A 15890-nucleotide genomic window follows, 5' to 3' on the forward strand; every position below is an offset into this window, starting at 1 on the left:
AAAAAGTGAAAACACGATAGAGGAATTAAGAGGCATCTAATCGAATGGGACAATGAGGTAGAAGCCACAACTACTTGAGAATGAGATTTCAACATTCGCAAGCAGTTTTCGTGATTTTTCAAGCAGTTTTAGTGATTTTTTCCTAGAGGACTAGGAGATTTTCAAGAGGGAGGGAATGATGCGGACCCGACTGAAAGTCCAGCTACAGTAGTGGCCAGCTCCAGCCGACGCACCCGCCAGCAGACTCGCCACATGGTCAGCCCTGGAGTGCCCAGCCAGTCACTGCACGAACAGCCCGGGCGTGCACTTGCAGCAGACAGCATGACCAGCAGCGCACACATGTGCGGCGCTTGTGCGCCAGCGACCAAACAAGGGAATGGAGGCGCGGTTCCAGTTGTGAGTATAGGGATGTCTCCAATGAGTTTTGATGTAGGGGCCGCCCAAGCCTTGATGCCAATGTATAAGTCAACGTTATAAATAGTCCAGTTTTGTAAGTTTGAGCATTATGTAAACTTTGAGATTGTGATGAAATGAGAATGAAAATTTGTTAGGCTCCAACCCTTAGAGACCGGCCTCCTAGTGAGGATTAGGCTTTTCTTTTAGATCTTCGGATCTTAAGAGAGAAAATTTCACTTTTACTTCCGTCTTCTTCCTTCTTCATCTCCATCCTCTTCCTTCACCTACGCTGATGTCGAACTCTAGCTACGGTGTCAAAGATTACTCAGTCTGTGAGATCGCTGTGCAGAATTAAGCAAGCACAATCTTCTGAGGATCGTGCAGCTGTTACTAGCTTAGCGCAACTGGCCTTTCGCCTAGCCGGATGTGCACAGTCGCCCCACGACTGATCCAGACGAGCGTATACTCTTATTGTTGTCCTGAGCGACTGATCTAGGTGCAGACTCTCCAGTCCTGCATCTGTGCCTCCGGTGTTGTTGAACTTCTTGTTCAATACGCCAAATCTGTCGGCTCAGCTAAGTGCATCAGCAAAGTTGATTGTCTCTTGATATTCCTATGTGAAATTGATTCACTTCTTCTAATAGTGACAGCTGAACAGGTATACGAGTGAGGTATCATCGCGGCTTACTTCAAGCACTCTGTAAGCACCGTCTATCGCAAGGTGTTTGCGCACTTTGAACTACTACATTGACTGCACGCCTCTGTGCGCACTGCATATCCTTTGTGCCGCATGCGCCACAGCCGAGCGAGCGCCTGCGTGCGCAACGTATATCGAGCGATTGTGAACGCCAGCCTCAGCCAGCACCTGCGTGCGCGAGCGACGCTCAGCGCCTGCGCGCGCTTTACGAGCATAGCACCTGTGTGAGCCGATACGAGTAGTGCCTGTGTGCAGTCAGCAGAACAGTGAGTGTGGCGTGAGATTCTCGGGAGCTGCGCAACATTGGGATTGAGATTCATTGGTGATAAAAGAAAAAAAAATGAGGAAGAGACAAAGTTGTACCAACTCTGATTTGAGGAATAATACCTACTGATAGGATATACTTTCGCACCAAGCCTTGCTGATCTATGAGGCATGATGCCTACACGACACCAGTATACTCGGATTCCTCTGTTTGGCAGCATTTTGACAGATGTTTGACAAGCATTTGGCATCTTTTCTTGTCTGGAAGGATTTTGGCAATTTACTCCTCTTTGTGAAGGAATTCAACATAAGAATTCCAAAGGAATTAGTTCACGTGAATTTCCTTATTTATTCGATTCCTCCATTTCCTTTGTTCCGAACACACTAATGTAAGGGTTGGAAAACATGATTCCCCATGCTTGTTCTGATTCTCTTTGGATCCTCTTCGGCCAATCACGGATATGGAGAGAAAGGGTCCAAGATAGGGTCTATTGGTCCCCACCATTTATCTGATTATGTGAACAATTTAGAACCTTGGTTGGATCTTGGTTTATGAGGCAAATGCCTGAAAGTTCTTGGATACCTACCAGTGTTGTCCAGACATGGGCTTCATGCCCTCCAAGTCTGGGTCTAACTTAATCGAATACATATTTCTGCATCTTCAGGTGGGGATAGGTTCAGGTCACCTATGTGGCTGGGGCCTAGGGTATATTTGATGGTTTGTTTAGGATTGCACGAAATGAACAAAAAAAAATTGAACATTCCTCAACAATTGTACAAGTCCAACCTTTGTTTGGGCCGTACTTAGATGGGTTACAAATGTTAGTTATTTGATGACGATGTGCGGACAACTCGGACAGACACCGGGATCTCGCCGGAGAGCTCGAGCTTTAGTGACAGCGGGCTTAGTTCCATCCCGCCGCAACATGCGTTTCTTCTGTGGCGGATACGAGGCGATGGTCGGGGCGATGAATCAGACGACGGAGTTTCAGTCGCAATCATACCTTACCGACACCGGAAAAAAATGCATTTGTCATGCCCACACATTTGTATCGACATCCATAAACAGACAAATAAATGGAGAAATGCATTTTTACCCTAACAAATCAATGGAGAAAAACCAAACCACTAAATGGGGAAAGAAAATCAAACGATGAAACTCCTCCACAAGCATCAAAGAAGAGCTCATCAATAACACAGAGCAAACAAACACAACTAAGAGAGAATCGACACTGGATGACAGCCCCGCCGAAACCCTAAGCCCCCACCCGAAGCTTACAATGGCATGCTTCCTCACCGGAAAGACGCTCCTTGCGCGAATCTCGACACAGGAGAAGAGGCCGTCGATCACGCCTGCAATTGATCCCGATGCCACCGTCGATCCGTCACCCTTCCCGACCGTGACCACGCCTCCATTCGCGTAGAACCCTAGCCAGAGACGATCGGTCGATCCTCCACCGCTGTTCTCCTTCACGCAGTCGTTTTCCTTCAAACCCTCGCCAAACTTTCGGCCGAAGAAGGCGCTGGGATCATCAGAGAATTCGATCGGCAGCGATCCGACCGTCTTCTTGTCGAAGAAATCGCTGGTCCGGGGCATCTCCGGCCGATATGACGGAGAGGAAGGGGGAGGCCGAGGACTCTCAGGGGGACCAAAACGCATTCGTCATACCCCTTCGCCGGCCACCACCCCTTCGCCGGCCTGCCGCCGTTGAATAGGAGAGAGAGACGACGTGCCGTTGATGCATTTTGTTTTTGTATTTGTTAATTGTTCTCGCGTCCTGTTCTTTTCGTAAAAGGGGTGGAACGAAAATAACGAGGTACTCTGGATGCCGCAAATGGCGTTCCGCTGCCCACCGCATCCTATGTTTGTTAAAAAAAGCATGAAAACTAACCTTTTTTTTCTTGCGCAATGCGCAGCATGAGACATCAAATATACCTTTAAAGATGGGTCAGAACCAATGTGACAAATATTGAAAATATTTGAAAAATATCATAAAATTTTGATATTTTAGTTTCCATTTAAAATGGTTAATATATGACAGCCAGAGGATGTTTACAATTTCAGCAACAACGGTTCAGCAACGTGGGGGGTGCTGCCACGTGTCCAAACAGGAGTGATAAAAAATGAACGGTTAAATGGGTGGGGTGTTTGCGAAAGAGAAGGCTGGCTGCACGCTCGTCGATTTATTTCATTCAATCAAATATTTAATTAAAAAAGAAATAGAAAACGGAGAAGTCCCAAGGATGAATCAAAACAAAAAAACAAAAAACCATTCAATCGATTATTCTGATGTTTCGTTAGATCCGAATCTCTGAATTGTTATATACCATTTCTAGTTTTTCTTCTTCCTTTCAATTAATTTCTTGTTCATTCTTGAATAAGAATTGAGCTATCATTAGCGAATAATAATTCTTTAGCATTCAAGGTTGCTCGGAGTTTTGTGAATTGAGGGTGAGAAGATTTAGAATTGGCAAATATAGGTACTGAAAAGAGACATGTTGTCACCACCATTAGCAGTTTTTGAAAGTGGGTATGACAAAGAGAATGGGGCTTTCATGGACAATTCAAATCGAGAGGATCAGGAGAATGTGAAGCAGACGAAGGCTGGAAAACCGCCGCGATGTCTTCCTAACATCCGGCATTGCGCGAGCACCACCCGTTTCAGTAATTCAGTTGACTTTGTAAGTTGTTTGTGTATTTTTGTTTCCTGATCTGTTTGATCTGACCTGGCCTCTGCAAGAACAATGTTTAGTGGAATATGTGACTCACGCTCCTTTAAATTCTGTGGGTTGCATAGCTACGGAGATCAATGCAGCCAATTATGTCTGTCAAAAATATGGTCAATTATGTCTATCGCCAAAGTTGGTTAGCTTCATCGCATTTTGTTTTAGGATTCTTCTTTTCTGCAGGTCATTTATGGCATGCACAAAGGGGGCCGTGCAGCTGCAGCAGGTTTTGGAAAAAGAATTGATAGCTATTTTGAAGCTGTTCTTTTTATGATTTCTTTTTATTAAGATCTCTGATTAGAATAATAACTATTTCCGCCTTGTTGATTTTGTACCTTGGATTTTCAAATATATACTCCTTTTAGTATCTGGGGCATCTTCTTCTGTACAGTTACATTCCTAGGTATCCTTGTGCAGACCTAATTGATTTGAACAGAAGATTGATCTCTTTTTATTTTAAAATACCTGGACGATTATCAAGCAAAGGTTGGTTTCAATATGCCCATGTTATTGTTGGATAATAGCAATCTCTGTTTGATACCTTTGACTGTTTTTTCCCGAAGAATCTCAACTAAGAATCAACCTCCATATATTTTGTTGTTCCTCTTGTTCTTGTTGATGCTACTTCTGTGGTTCTTCTTTGAATAAGAAAAGATTCATCAGGTTATATTGAATTATAAACACCTATTAGAGTAGAATGGGAGGAGAAGTAGAAACAGAAAATAAAGAGTAATGCAATAGAAGACAGACAAAACATAGACTATGGATATGGAAATGAGAGATCAAAACTCAAGCCACAGTTATATGTGTGTGTGTGTGTAAATATTTTTTTATTGGAATTATAGGTAAATATTTAGTACTAATGAAGGTATTAGGTATGAAATTATTGAGCTGGAAATCATAGATGCAAACTGTATTGAATCAATCCAAAAACATGGATGCATTCCACATGGTTGTTTGCTAAGGATCAGTCTTTGCATCGTGTTTTTATCACAAGACTACCATCTTTTGAGTTGTGAAGTTTTGATAGATTGTGAGCCATCCATTTTTGAAGCTTTTGAAAAACCTGCTTACATGTCACATTCACATGATTCAAAGCCCATTCTCTACTAAACAAACTATACAGATCATATCAGTGGAATCCAATCTACAAAAACATTGAAAAAAGGTTGAAAGAAGGCAATTTCTACTTGATGGTTTCATACCTTCATTAGTTTCACATTTTACCCATACATATAAATATGAATAAATTTACTTATTTGTTTTATTATTTATATACACCTGTGGATTTTATCTCAAATTAAAATGATCCTATTAGCTAAAGTTTTTTTTTTTATTGCCAAGCTGTGGTGAGGCAGACCCCTACTAGTTACATTTTAAAAAACAACTTAGACAATTTCTTGAAGTGGGAACCAATCAAGAGGATTATCTTTCCTAATCTTCATGTGCTGATATAGTTCCAAATATCTTGAATTTACTACAGCTATCGACATGTGGTAAATTACCACAATTAGCTATATTGCCAAAACAAAAGACTGCTGGCCAGAATCCGACCAGGCTCCGGTCACCTGAGCTGGCATACCACCATCCTGCATGGAATTAGCTTGAAAGTGCTGAGGTTGCATAGAACGTAGAGAATCATCTTCAACCGGTCTGGACATAGACCCATTCTCCGAAGTCACTTCATCCCCACACCTCCACCCACCGTATCAACAACTTCCGACACCTTGAATTTGTTGCACTCTTACACGTCCATAGCACTGACCTGATCTTTTCTCTTCCAAACCTTTTTTTAATTTTTTCTGTCATCATCCTCACGACAGGTCTTCATATCATGGGTCTGCAAATCTTCTGTGTAACACAAGCAGAATCACGATAAAACACTGAACCACATATGGAGTAAAACGAAATCAGACCTTCGTAATCTAAAGGTTGTACAAAAAAACTCTTTCATTTTCAATCTCCACTTTAAACTCCGACAACTATTTGGTGTTCAAAGGAAACTCAACACAGATTCCAGCATAGAAAACCCGATGAGATGCTTTAGTGTATTCATCAATATCAATCAAACGACCCCCAAAATACTCAGCAACATCTAGGAAAAAATCCTCGTTCCAAAGCCCGATTGGAAGACCCGGAAATCGTATTCAGACCAGAATCGAGCTCATGGGTTCAATCTTCCATGGCATACCCAGTTTCCAACCTTGAAGAAGCAAGGTTCTTCCAGCTAATTTCTTGATCCTGCCCTTCATGATATAATCAAAATCCTCCTCTTTTTTCAAATGGATCAAGAATAAGCCATCAGGACCTACAGAGAACTTGAAATCTCCAATGTTACTCCACATTCTGCACAAGTTCGAAAAGATGAATTTGAAATCCATCCTTTTATACTTCTCATTGCCAGCGAAACCAGCTAATAGAAACCCTTCCAATGGCTTCACCATCCTTGCATATTTAGATTAAGATAGAAACATCTGAGTACTTCCATCAACAGCCATGGTTCCAAATGAGCCTTTTCTGTTAGCATAGGCTCTCGGTCCTTCACCTATCACATCCAACCACTTTTTCGCAGACATAGGGGAAAAGTGTAACGACCCCAACTCATACTCAAGAAAAAGTACAGATTTTTTTTATATAAATCATTACAGAAATATTTTCAGAGACCCGAGGCCTTTACAGTTTCACTGACAATTGAATAATCAAACAAACCATTAGGGATCTTACATTTATCATCCAAACTCATAGCAAACCAAATTTTTATTAAATAAGTCAGAATAGTCTCAAGACAATAGCATAAGAAAGATCAGAGTGCTTGAACAATTTAATATAAATAAAAGAAAAGCAAAGCAAAACCACGCTATTCATCTGTGAATCTGTCTAGCAAACGTGTAACACTCGTAGCTCTCCCAGCAGCAAGTAACTTCACTAATTTTTTAAGGCTACGAAAAACATCAAAAGTAGGGTGTCAGAATCTAAAAAAATTTAGGTATGAATCTCTCTAATGAAACAAACAAGTAAAAAAAACATAAATAAGATTCATACAATACTTTAGAGGGATATAATTATGACAAATTCATAACCCAATTAACTATTTATGCAGTAGAAAACAATTATTAAGCAAGAGAGAACAATTTAATAAACAACAAAAATCACAAATTTAGCAATACAAACATTTAACATATATTAAGAAACAATTATTAAGCAAAATGAAACAATTTAATAAACAACAGAGACCACAAATTTACCAATACAAACGTTTAACATGTATTAGAAAACAACATCATGCATTCGTTACTATATTACAATCAATGGAACAAGTAAATATGCATGATCTAATGCATAGCAGGAATATGCATGATTTCTATGCAAATGCATGAATAACTTATTATCTTTTATTAGAGTATTCTTTCATATGCATGTCCCTATTAAATGCATACAATTTAAGTTCCTCTTTTTATTACTATTGCCCGCGGATACACCAAACAGGTAAAATTTTTTGATGTCAAGTAGGGTTCCCAGAGTAACTTAGCACACAAGTTGTATTTTATTACTGGATTTCAAACTTAGCCCTCGACCGAATCACCTTCAGAACATTAGACATCCATATCTAATAGTGTCACTTTCTTGATATACCAAAATAACAATTGTGTCTACACACCACCCCACGAGGTAAAGTGACAGACTTTTCCTAAAATCATGGTCAGAACAAAGAACTTCAATATCAGGTTCAGGGGTAATCAATAGTGCACACAGAGTTTTTTTATCCTCGTGGTCCTCCAAAACCGAAATTCTAAGATTCTCATTCTAACATCGAGAGATCTCAGAAAGTATATTACATTGTTCTTTTATCTTTATTTGATTATTATTAACCAATTCTTTAATTTGCAATTCAGCATGCAAACAAAGGCACAAGCTTGCATATTCTCCTGTGAGAACCATCATGAGGCCACTGCCTACGAAAAAGCATAGAACAGTGCAACAATATTAATCTGATTTTTGCGATATATTTAAAATAAATAAAAAAGCAACCCAAAGCTCGAGGCCCACTAGGCACACGATGATTCATTTCGATCATCGATGCATCATATGCAAACATCATATCCGCATGCCATATATGAAATAAGTCACATACTTTCCAATTGCACATTCATATATGCAATTTTAACTATGCACATGAAACAGTGATATTCATATGCATGTCTTTATTCAATTCATATCCTTATGACAAGTGCACACTTTTATTTAATGCATATAATTGAATTCACTGCATCCTTTCATTTAATGCGTACATTCATGTCAAATGCATGCCTTCAATCATGACTCATTTTCATTAAAACATATGAATCCTCATGCAATCATTTACATGCAACAACTTATAAATTTCACATATGCATATGCATGTGCAACAACTATGCCATAACATTACAACTAAGCATGATCTTCTAAGTATAAGCATGTGAATATCTCATTCTTAGCATGCATAAAATCGAATCCATTACCACTAGAAAAAATCTGAAGTTTATCATACCTGCTGAACACTTTTCTTTTTGAAAATGAACCAACTGCACCCAACCGACCCAGTCGGCGGGGGATCGGTTCAGGCCCAACTGAACCCAACCAGCTGAGTCTGACCTGGCAGGAAACTGCCAGGTCTGCACTAGTCCAACCGAAGGCTGGACTGGGCCTGACCCGGCCTGGCGTGCCCAGCCGAGCCACTCGGTTGGGCTGCCAGGTGCCCAATCAACACCACGTTGGGTTTGGTTCAGCCCGACCAGACCCCAGCCACGCCTAGCAGGGCCTGGCGTGTCAAGCCAGATTCGACTGGCCTGACAGCCAGCCCACCAGGGGACTTAATGTACCTATATAATTTTTTTTTTTGTAAAACAAACGAAAACTAACAAGCGCATATGTGGCATGCAAAAACCCACATTTTTTGGATTTAATGAAACACACATACACACGTTCGACTTAGGCTGCAGGTATATAAAAATTTCATCACTCAAGCATGCATATAGACACATAATTCCACTCGATTTACATGCTTGCACAACTTCATAAATCGAGTATGCATGAGCTTGCATATATCTATTCAGTTATGCATGATTTACGATAAACAAAAAACCCGATTTTATAAATTTTCATATTAGGCATGCAGTTTCAACAAATTAAATTGCAAGAATACATGAAACTACTTATTCTCGCACCCCGTTACAATGAGTATACATGCACTAAACTTGGACCATATTTGCACATGTTATAAACATGGAAAATCTGTCCCGATTTGGGGATCCACAAATACAAGTACATAGATATAAATTTTTTTCTCTAAATAAACTTCGAAAAAGATAGAAATCAAATTCTTACTGGAGTAAATATCTAGATTTACTCCTTTCCATGTATTTTTTACCAAAACATTGCATGAAATACAAATCCATGGTTTTTTTCTCATTCAAAATAAGAGAAGAACATGTACATTTATCGTAGATAAAAAAAAACAAGATCAATGGTGGAAAATGTCGGATGATCGAAGAAGAGAGCCATCTTCTTCTTTTCTTTTCCTCTCTTTTTTCCTCTTTTTCTCTTTCTTCCTTTTTTTTTTGACTCTTTATAGGCCTTAAAGGGGGGTGACGCCCCCCTCTCCAGCCCATCTAGAAGGCTGGAGAGAGAGAGCTCTCTCTTTCTATGAACTCCTTCCCTTTGGGTTTTTCGAAAATTTCGGAACTCTCAAGTTGACTTTTCAAAATTTTATTTAAAAAAGACTCTAAGTCTCTCAAACCTTCTTAGATCCATCTAGAAGTGTTTAAAGGCTCTTTTAAGAGTCCTAAACAAACCTCAAAATAAATTTTAGAAATTACATTAAATTATTTATTTATTTATTTATTTAAGGTTAAATATTAAATAAATTTCTAAAAGCTTCTAAAAATTACCAAATTGACTTAGGAGGATTCTTAATATTAATAAACCAAAATTTAAAGGTTTTTTGATGAATTTAAAGTTGGAAAAATTGTTGGGCATGGATTTGAATATGAATCTAGATCCAAGATCCAAATCCATCTCAAAAATCCAAATGGGTCTTGAGCTAGATCAAATCCAGATTAATATGGGTCTTGGATAGAATCCAAATCCATATTAATTTGGATCAAATCCATCCAAATCCGGTCTGATCCAAATCCGTTCCGATCCAAATTTGAATCTGGATTGGCAAACTGCTCAATTTTTAAAAAATATGATTTTCGAGCCAACCGTAGCCCAAATCAAGGAAAATAAAATATCGTTGCGCTCAAAATTTTGAGACGCATCCAACGACATATTACACAAATTTTAAATTTTAAATTTTAAATTTTGCCCAAAAATAACCCAAATTTTGCTTGAATTTAAAGGTAAAAAATAAAACTCTTTCTTACGCTTCGATTGGATCATCTCGACCTTGCTGATGAGACTTGGGCCCAACCCAAACTCATGAGCATCGGCCTTATATCGAGGTTGAAACAATTTTTCTTCTATAGTTAGCCAAATTTTCAAAAATCTCAAATTTAACTATATGTGAAAATATGCGATATTACATCCCTATCCCCTTAAAAGAATTCCATCCTCGAAATTAGAACATACCAAAAAAGTGTGGATAGTGTTGACGCATATCTGCCTCAAGCTCTCGAGTACACTTGTCCAGTCCGTGATGCTGCCAGCGTACCTTCACAAATATAATTGTCCTACTCTGCAATGTCTTCTCTTGACGATCCGCAATCTCAACAGGTCTCTCCTCTGTCGTCAAATCAGACTGTACCTCGATCACCTCATAGTAAATCACATGTGAGGGGTTAGGTACATACTTTCTCAATATCAATACATGGAACACGTCGTGGATCTGCAAAAATTGAGGAGGAAGTGCTACTCGGTACGCAGTCTCCCCAAAGAGCCTGACATACCGAGGACTCAGCTTCTCTTTCTTTCTGAACCGAAAGACATTCTTCATAGGTCAGATCTGAACAAACATGTGATCACCTACCTCAAAGCTGAGATCTCTACTCTGTTGATCGACATAGCTCTTCTGCCTGCTCTGTGCTGCGACCAACCTCTATCGGATCAAACGCACCTGGTCCGCATAATGCTGGATGATCTCTGAAGACTCCACTGCTCTCACTCCAACCTCATCCCAGCACACGAGGGATCTACATGGTCGACCGTACAGAGCTTCATACGGGGCCATACCAATACTGGCATGAAAGTTGTTATTGTACAAAAACCTTTGCAAGCTTCACATGTTTGTCCCAATCGCCTGCTCAATCCAAAGCGCACGCTCTCAACATGTCTTCGAAAGTCTGGATCATACGCTCTGACTGCCCGCCCGTCTGTGGATGGAACGCAATGTTGAACTTCAAGGTAGTGCCAAGGGCCTTCTGAAGCTGGTGCCAGAATTGAGATGTGAAACGAGGATCTCGATCTGACACTATCGAACGTGGCACCCCGTGAAGTCTAATAATCTCATCCACGTATAGGTCTGCTAGGCTCTTCAAGCTTTGACTGATCCTAATAGGAAAAAAGTGGACACTCTTCGTCAGTCTATCTACGATTACCCAAATGACATTGTGCTGCCATCGGGTCCTCGATAACCCTACGATGAAATCCATCGATATATCATCCCACTTCCACTCTGGGATATCAAGCGGCTGCAGAAGTCCACCAGGTCTCTAGTGCTCAATCTTCACCTGCTGATAGGTGAGACACCGAGACATGAACTCCACGATGTCACGTTTTATCCCATTCCACCAGTAAGTTCTCTAAAGATCTTTGAACATCTTGGTGGAACCGATGTGAACGAAATATCTAGACCTATGGACTTCACTCATCAGCTCCTCCCACAACGCCTTCGGGATCCACCATCTGTCTCCAAACATGATGGTCCTGTCCTCTACTCGACGAAACTGTGCCTCTGGCTTTTGAGCACTAAAGCATAACTTCTCAAAATCCAGATCTGCTGCTTGAAGCTCCTCGATCTGATCTATGATCTCTGGTTGTGCCTATATCCCAGCATAAAGAATGCATCCAGAGTCATCAACAAAAGACTGCCATATGATAAACTCCTCGACCAGATCCCAACTATGTCCAATCAGGCTAGCTGGTGTGACCGACGCCTTTCTACTAAATGTATCTGCCACCACATTCGCCTTACCAAGATGGTAAGCGATGGAGAAGTCATAGTCCTTCAGGAACTCCAACCACCTACGTTGCCTCAAATTTAAATCACGCTGAGTGAATATGTACTTGAGGCTCTTATGATCAGACAAGACCTCAAACTGCTCCCCATAAAGGTAGTGGTGCCAGATCTTTAACGCGAAGACTATTGCTGCTAACTCTAAGTCATGTGTGGGATAATTTTTTTCGTGCACCTTGAGCTGCCGAGAAGCATACACGATGACCTTTCTGTGCTACATAAGGACACAACTCAGTCAGGTCCCTGAAGCATCGTTGTATACAATGAAACTACCCATCCCAGAAGGCAATGTCAAAATCAGTGTCGTGGTCAACCTCCTCTTCATTTCCTGAAAGCTATCCTCGCATCGAGGTGACCACTCGAACTTCACCGCCTTCTGCAATAGCTGAGTCATCGAGGCAGCTATACGCGAGAAGTCTTGGATTAATCGACGGTAGTAGCCTGACAATCCCAAGAAACTCCTAATGTCTGACACCATCTTTGGCTGCTCTCATGACAAAATGGCCTCCACCTTGGTTGAATCGACCTCAACGCCCTTCGCAGAGATCACATGGCCGAGAAACATTACTCTATTCAGCCATAACTCGAACTTCAAGAACTTAGCATAGAGCTGATATTCTCTTAGTATCTATAATACGATTCGTAGAAGCTCTCAGTGCTCTTCCACGCTCTTAGAGTAGATAAGAATGTCATCAATGAACACGATGACAAAGGAATCCAGCTACAAACTAAAAACTCGATTCATTAGGTACATAAACGTTGCAGGAATATTGGTGAGTCCAAAAGACATCACCAAAAACTCATAATGCCCATTGATCCTTTGCCTTGATCCTCAACTGATGGTACCCAGAACGAAGGTTGATTTTTTAGAACACCTTTGCCTTTCTCAACTGATCGAACAAATCATCAATCCTAGGCAAGGGGTACTTGTCATTCACCGTCACTTGGTTTAACATGTGGTAATCAATACAAAGCCGCATTGAACCATCATTCTTGACAAAGAGGACTGGTGCATCCCAAGGGGATACACTTGGCCTTATAAAACCTTTGTCAAGAAGCTTCTACAACTGCTTCTTCAGCTCCACTAACTCTATAGGTGTCATGCAATATGAAGCTCAAGAAATTGGTATTGTACCAAGCACTAACTCGACCGAGAATTCAATCTCTCGATGTGGTTGCAATCCTGACAAGTCCTCGGGAAAGACATCCGAAAACTCATGAACAACGTCTAATTGCTATAAGGGTGTCACTTGACTGTCTTGCACGAACACACTAGCCAAGAACATCATGCAACCCTGCTTGTGGTATTTGGAGATCTTTAAGGCTGGGACGATCTTCACCTCGCTCACCGGTCTCGTCGAATGGAATAACAATGCATACAAATCGGGATGCGCTAAGATAACTTTCTTGCCCCGACACTAGAGGGTAGCATTATGTTTGGATAACCAGTTCATACCCAGAATGACATCATGAAATGTCATATCTAGTATGACCAAGTTGACAAAAAACTTATGTCCCTCGATAACAATGCAAACTGCCAAAAAATACTTTCTGCAGGAAGAGGATGCACCCATAGGTGACATCACATCAAGATCCTTATCAAGGCTAGAAGGAACCAATTCAAGCAATTTTGCAAATGAAGCATAAATAAAACTATGGGTTACACCTGAATCAAACATCACATGTGCAAAGTGATCGACAACCAAGAAGATACCTTCGATCAGATCAGTCTAATCACCTTGAGTGGCTGTTGTAGCCGCATAGACTCGCCTTTTGGTCTTGTGATGACCTTGTTGTTGCTGAGGTCTCTGGTGCGGTGGTTGTTGTTGTCATCCCTGAGCCGCTGGCATGTTAGGATAGTATGGAGCGATGTGCCCAGACTGCTGACACTGGTAGCAAACTCCCTTGAATATCAGATAAAAGCCCAAAGGATGGCTCTTGCCGCACTTGCAACATACTCATTGGGCCTTTTCCTACTGCCTCTGCTGCTGGGGTCGACCTTGTTGTGTACCCTATTGTCGCCCCTCACGGGTTCGCTGCCTCTTGCCACCTTACGTCTTTCCATCAGCAGGTGGGATCTTCCTCGCTCCGCCCGAAGAACCACCACCGTTGTCGCCTCCCTTCTGAAATCCATTTTTGAACCTCTCTCAGTCCTTCGCCAGGACTGTAGCTGACTCAATCACATCGGCCAAGGTAGTAAGCCAACTTATCAACACTCGAGTTCGTAGTCCGTCCTTTAGTCCACACACGAACTTAGTCTCCCTTGCCTTATCGCCAGTGAAAAGGTTCAGATAGTATCACTCTAGTCTTCTGAATTTGGTGGCGTAGTCTACCAAACTCATGCTTCTCTGAGTAAACTCAAGGAACCGCTGCTGCATCTACTCCTGAGCGTAGGAAGGGAAGTAGGTGTCCAAGAACTTCTCCCTGAACACCTCTCAGAGAATCATGTCTAAATCAACGTACTTTACCCATCGTAGGGTGTCCCACCATTTCTTGGCATCACCTTTCAGACGGCATATGCCAAACACAGTCTTCCTGTCCTCGAAGACAGGTAAGACGTCGAACACCCGCTCAATCTCCTCGACCCAGATCTCAGCTACATTTGGGCCAGCCTTCCCTGAAAAAGTTGGCGGATCCAACTTCAGGAATCTCTAAAAAAAAACACCACCTGTGTTCGGAAAAACCTCAGGGGAGAGGGGGGGGGGGGGGCACAGGTAGCTGCCTTTGCCGCCATCGTCTCGGTGAGAGTGTTGAGCGCATTCATCATAAAATCTCTCTACTCATGTCAATCTGCGAGAGCACCAGTGGAAGTCGAAGCACGGTTGCGACGATACATCTAAAACATGAAAATTGTAAAGTTATACTCGATCGATCCTACCCTCTTGAAATTGATCTCAATCAATCACATTCATATAGTCACACCAAGATTTTAAATTCACACAAGAAGATAATTAAAGTATGAATGCAATCAAGCATAAAAAATTTGCATGCTTAAATAAAAGTATTAAATAGCCTTACCAGTGAAGGAGACTATTCTAGAGCGCGAGGCACGACTTACTGACACTTCAGGACATAGCTCATTTCCCAAAATTAAAAACTTAATGCTAAAAAGATGATAAAAATGTAGGATTTTGTAGTGCTTTGATACCAAACCTATAACGACCCCAACTCATACACCAAGAAAAAGTGCAGAATTTTTTTTATATAAATCATTGCGAAAATATTTCCAGAGCCTTTACAGTTCCACTCACAATTGGATAACCAAATAAACCACCAGAAATCTTACATTTATCATCCAAACCCATAGCAAGTCAAATTTTTATTAAAGATTAGAGTACTTGAACAATTTAATGTAAAGAAAATGAAAGAAAAAGAGTCACATTGTTCATCTATGAAGCTGTCTAGCAAACGTGGAGCACTCATAGCTCTCCCAAAAGTGAGTTACTTCACTGATCACTTGAGGCTGCGAATAACACCAAAAGTAAGGTGTCAGAATCCAAAGAATTTTGTATACAAATCCCTCTAATGAAGCAAACAAGTAAAAGAACATAAATAAGATTCATGTAATATTTTAGATGCATATAATTATGACAA

General features: G+C 40.9%; 1 protein-coding gene across 1 annotated transcript; it reads right to left on the reverse strand.

The window, feature by feature from the left end:
* Positions 1-6231: 6231 nt before the first annotated feature.
* LOC149835769 (uncharacterized) lies at positions 6232-12774 on the reverse strand. The gene is made up of 8 exons (XM_090009649.1): positions 12559-12774; positions 12373-12510; positions 11915-12102; positions 11381-11611; positions 11178-11298; positions 10776-11051; positions 8717-8910; positions 6232-6430 (listed from the first exon to the last, which is right to left on the reverse strand). Exons 1-8 carry the CDS (start codon positions 12772-12774, stop codon positions 6232-6234), a joined length of 1563 nt encoding a protein of 520 aa, XP_089865775.1.
* Positions 12775-15890: the final 3116 nt, after the last annotated feature.

Source organism: Nuphar pumila, chromosome 6 (assembly GCF_984573655.1).
Source record: "Nuphar pumila chromosome 6, dmNupPumi1.hap1.1, whole genome shotgun sequence".
NCBI classification, from domain to species: Eukaryota; Viridiplantae; Streptophyta; class Magnoliopsida; order Nymphaeales; family Nymphaeaceae; genus Nuphar; species Nuphar pumila.

Excerpts from the sequence above, each read along its gene's own strand:
- LOC149835769 (XM_090009649.1), bottom strand. The coding sequence starts at position 12,774 with ATGGTGTCAGACATTAGGAGTTTCTTGGGATTGTCAGGCTACTACCGT. Across the intron at positions 11,299-11,380 it reads TTCGAAGACATGTTGAGAGC|TATTGGTATGGCCCCGTATG; the intron begins GTGCGCTTTGGA and ends CTTTCATGCCAG. Across the intron at positions 11,052-11,177 it reads TCCAGCATTATGCGGACCAG|AATGTCTTTCGGTTCAGAAA; the intron begins GTGCGTTTGATC and ends TGACCTATGAAG.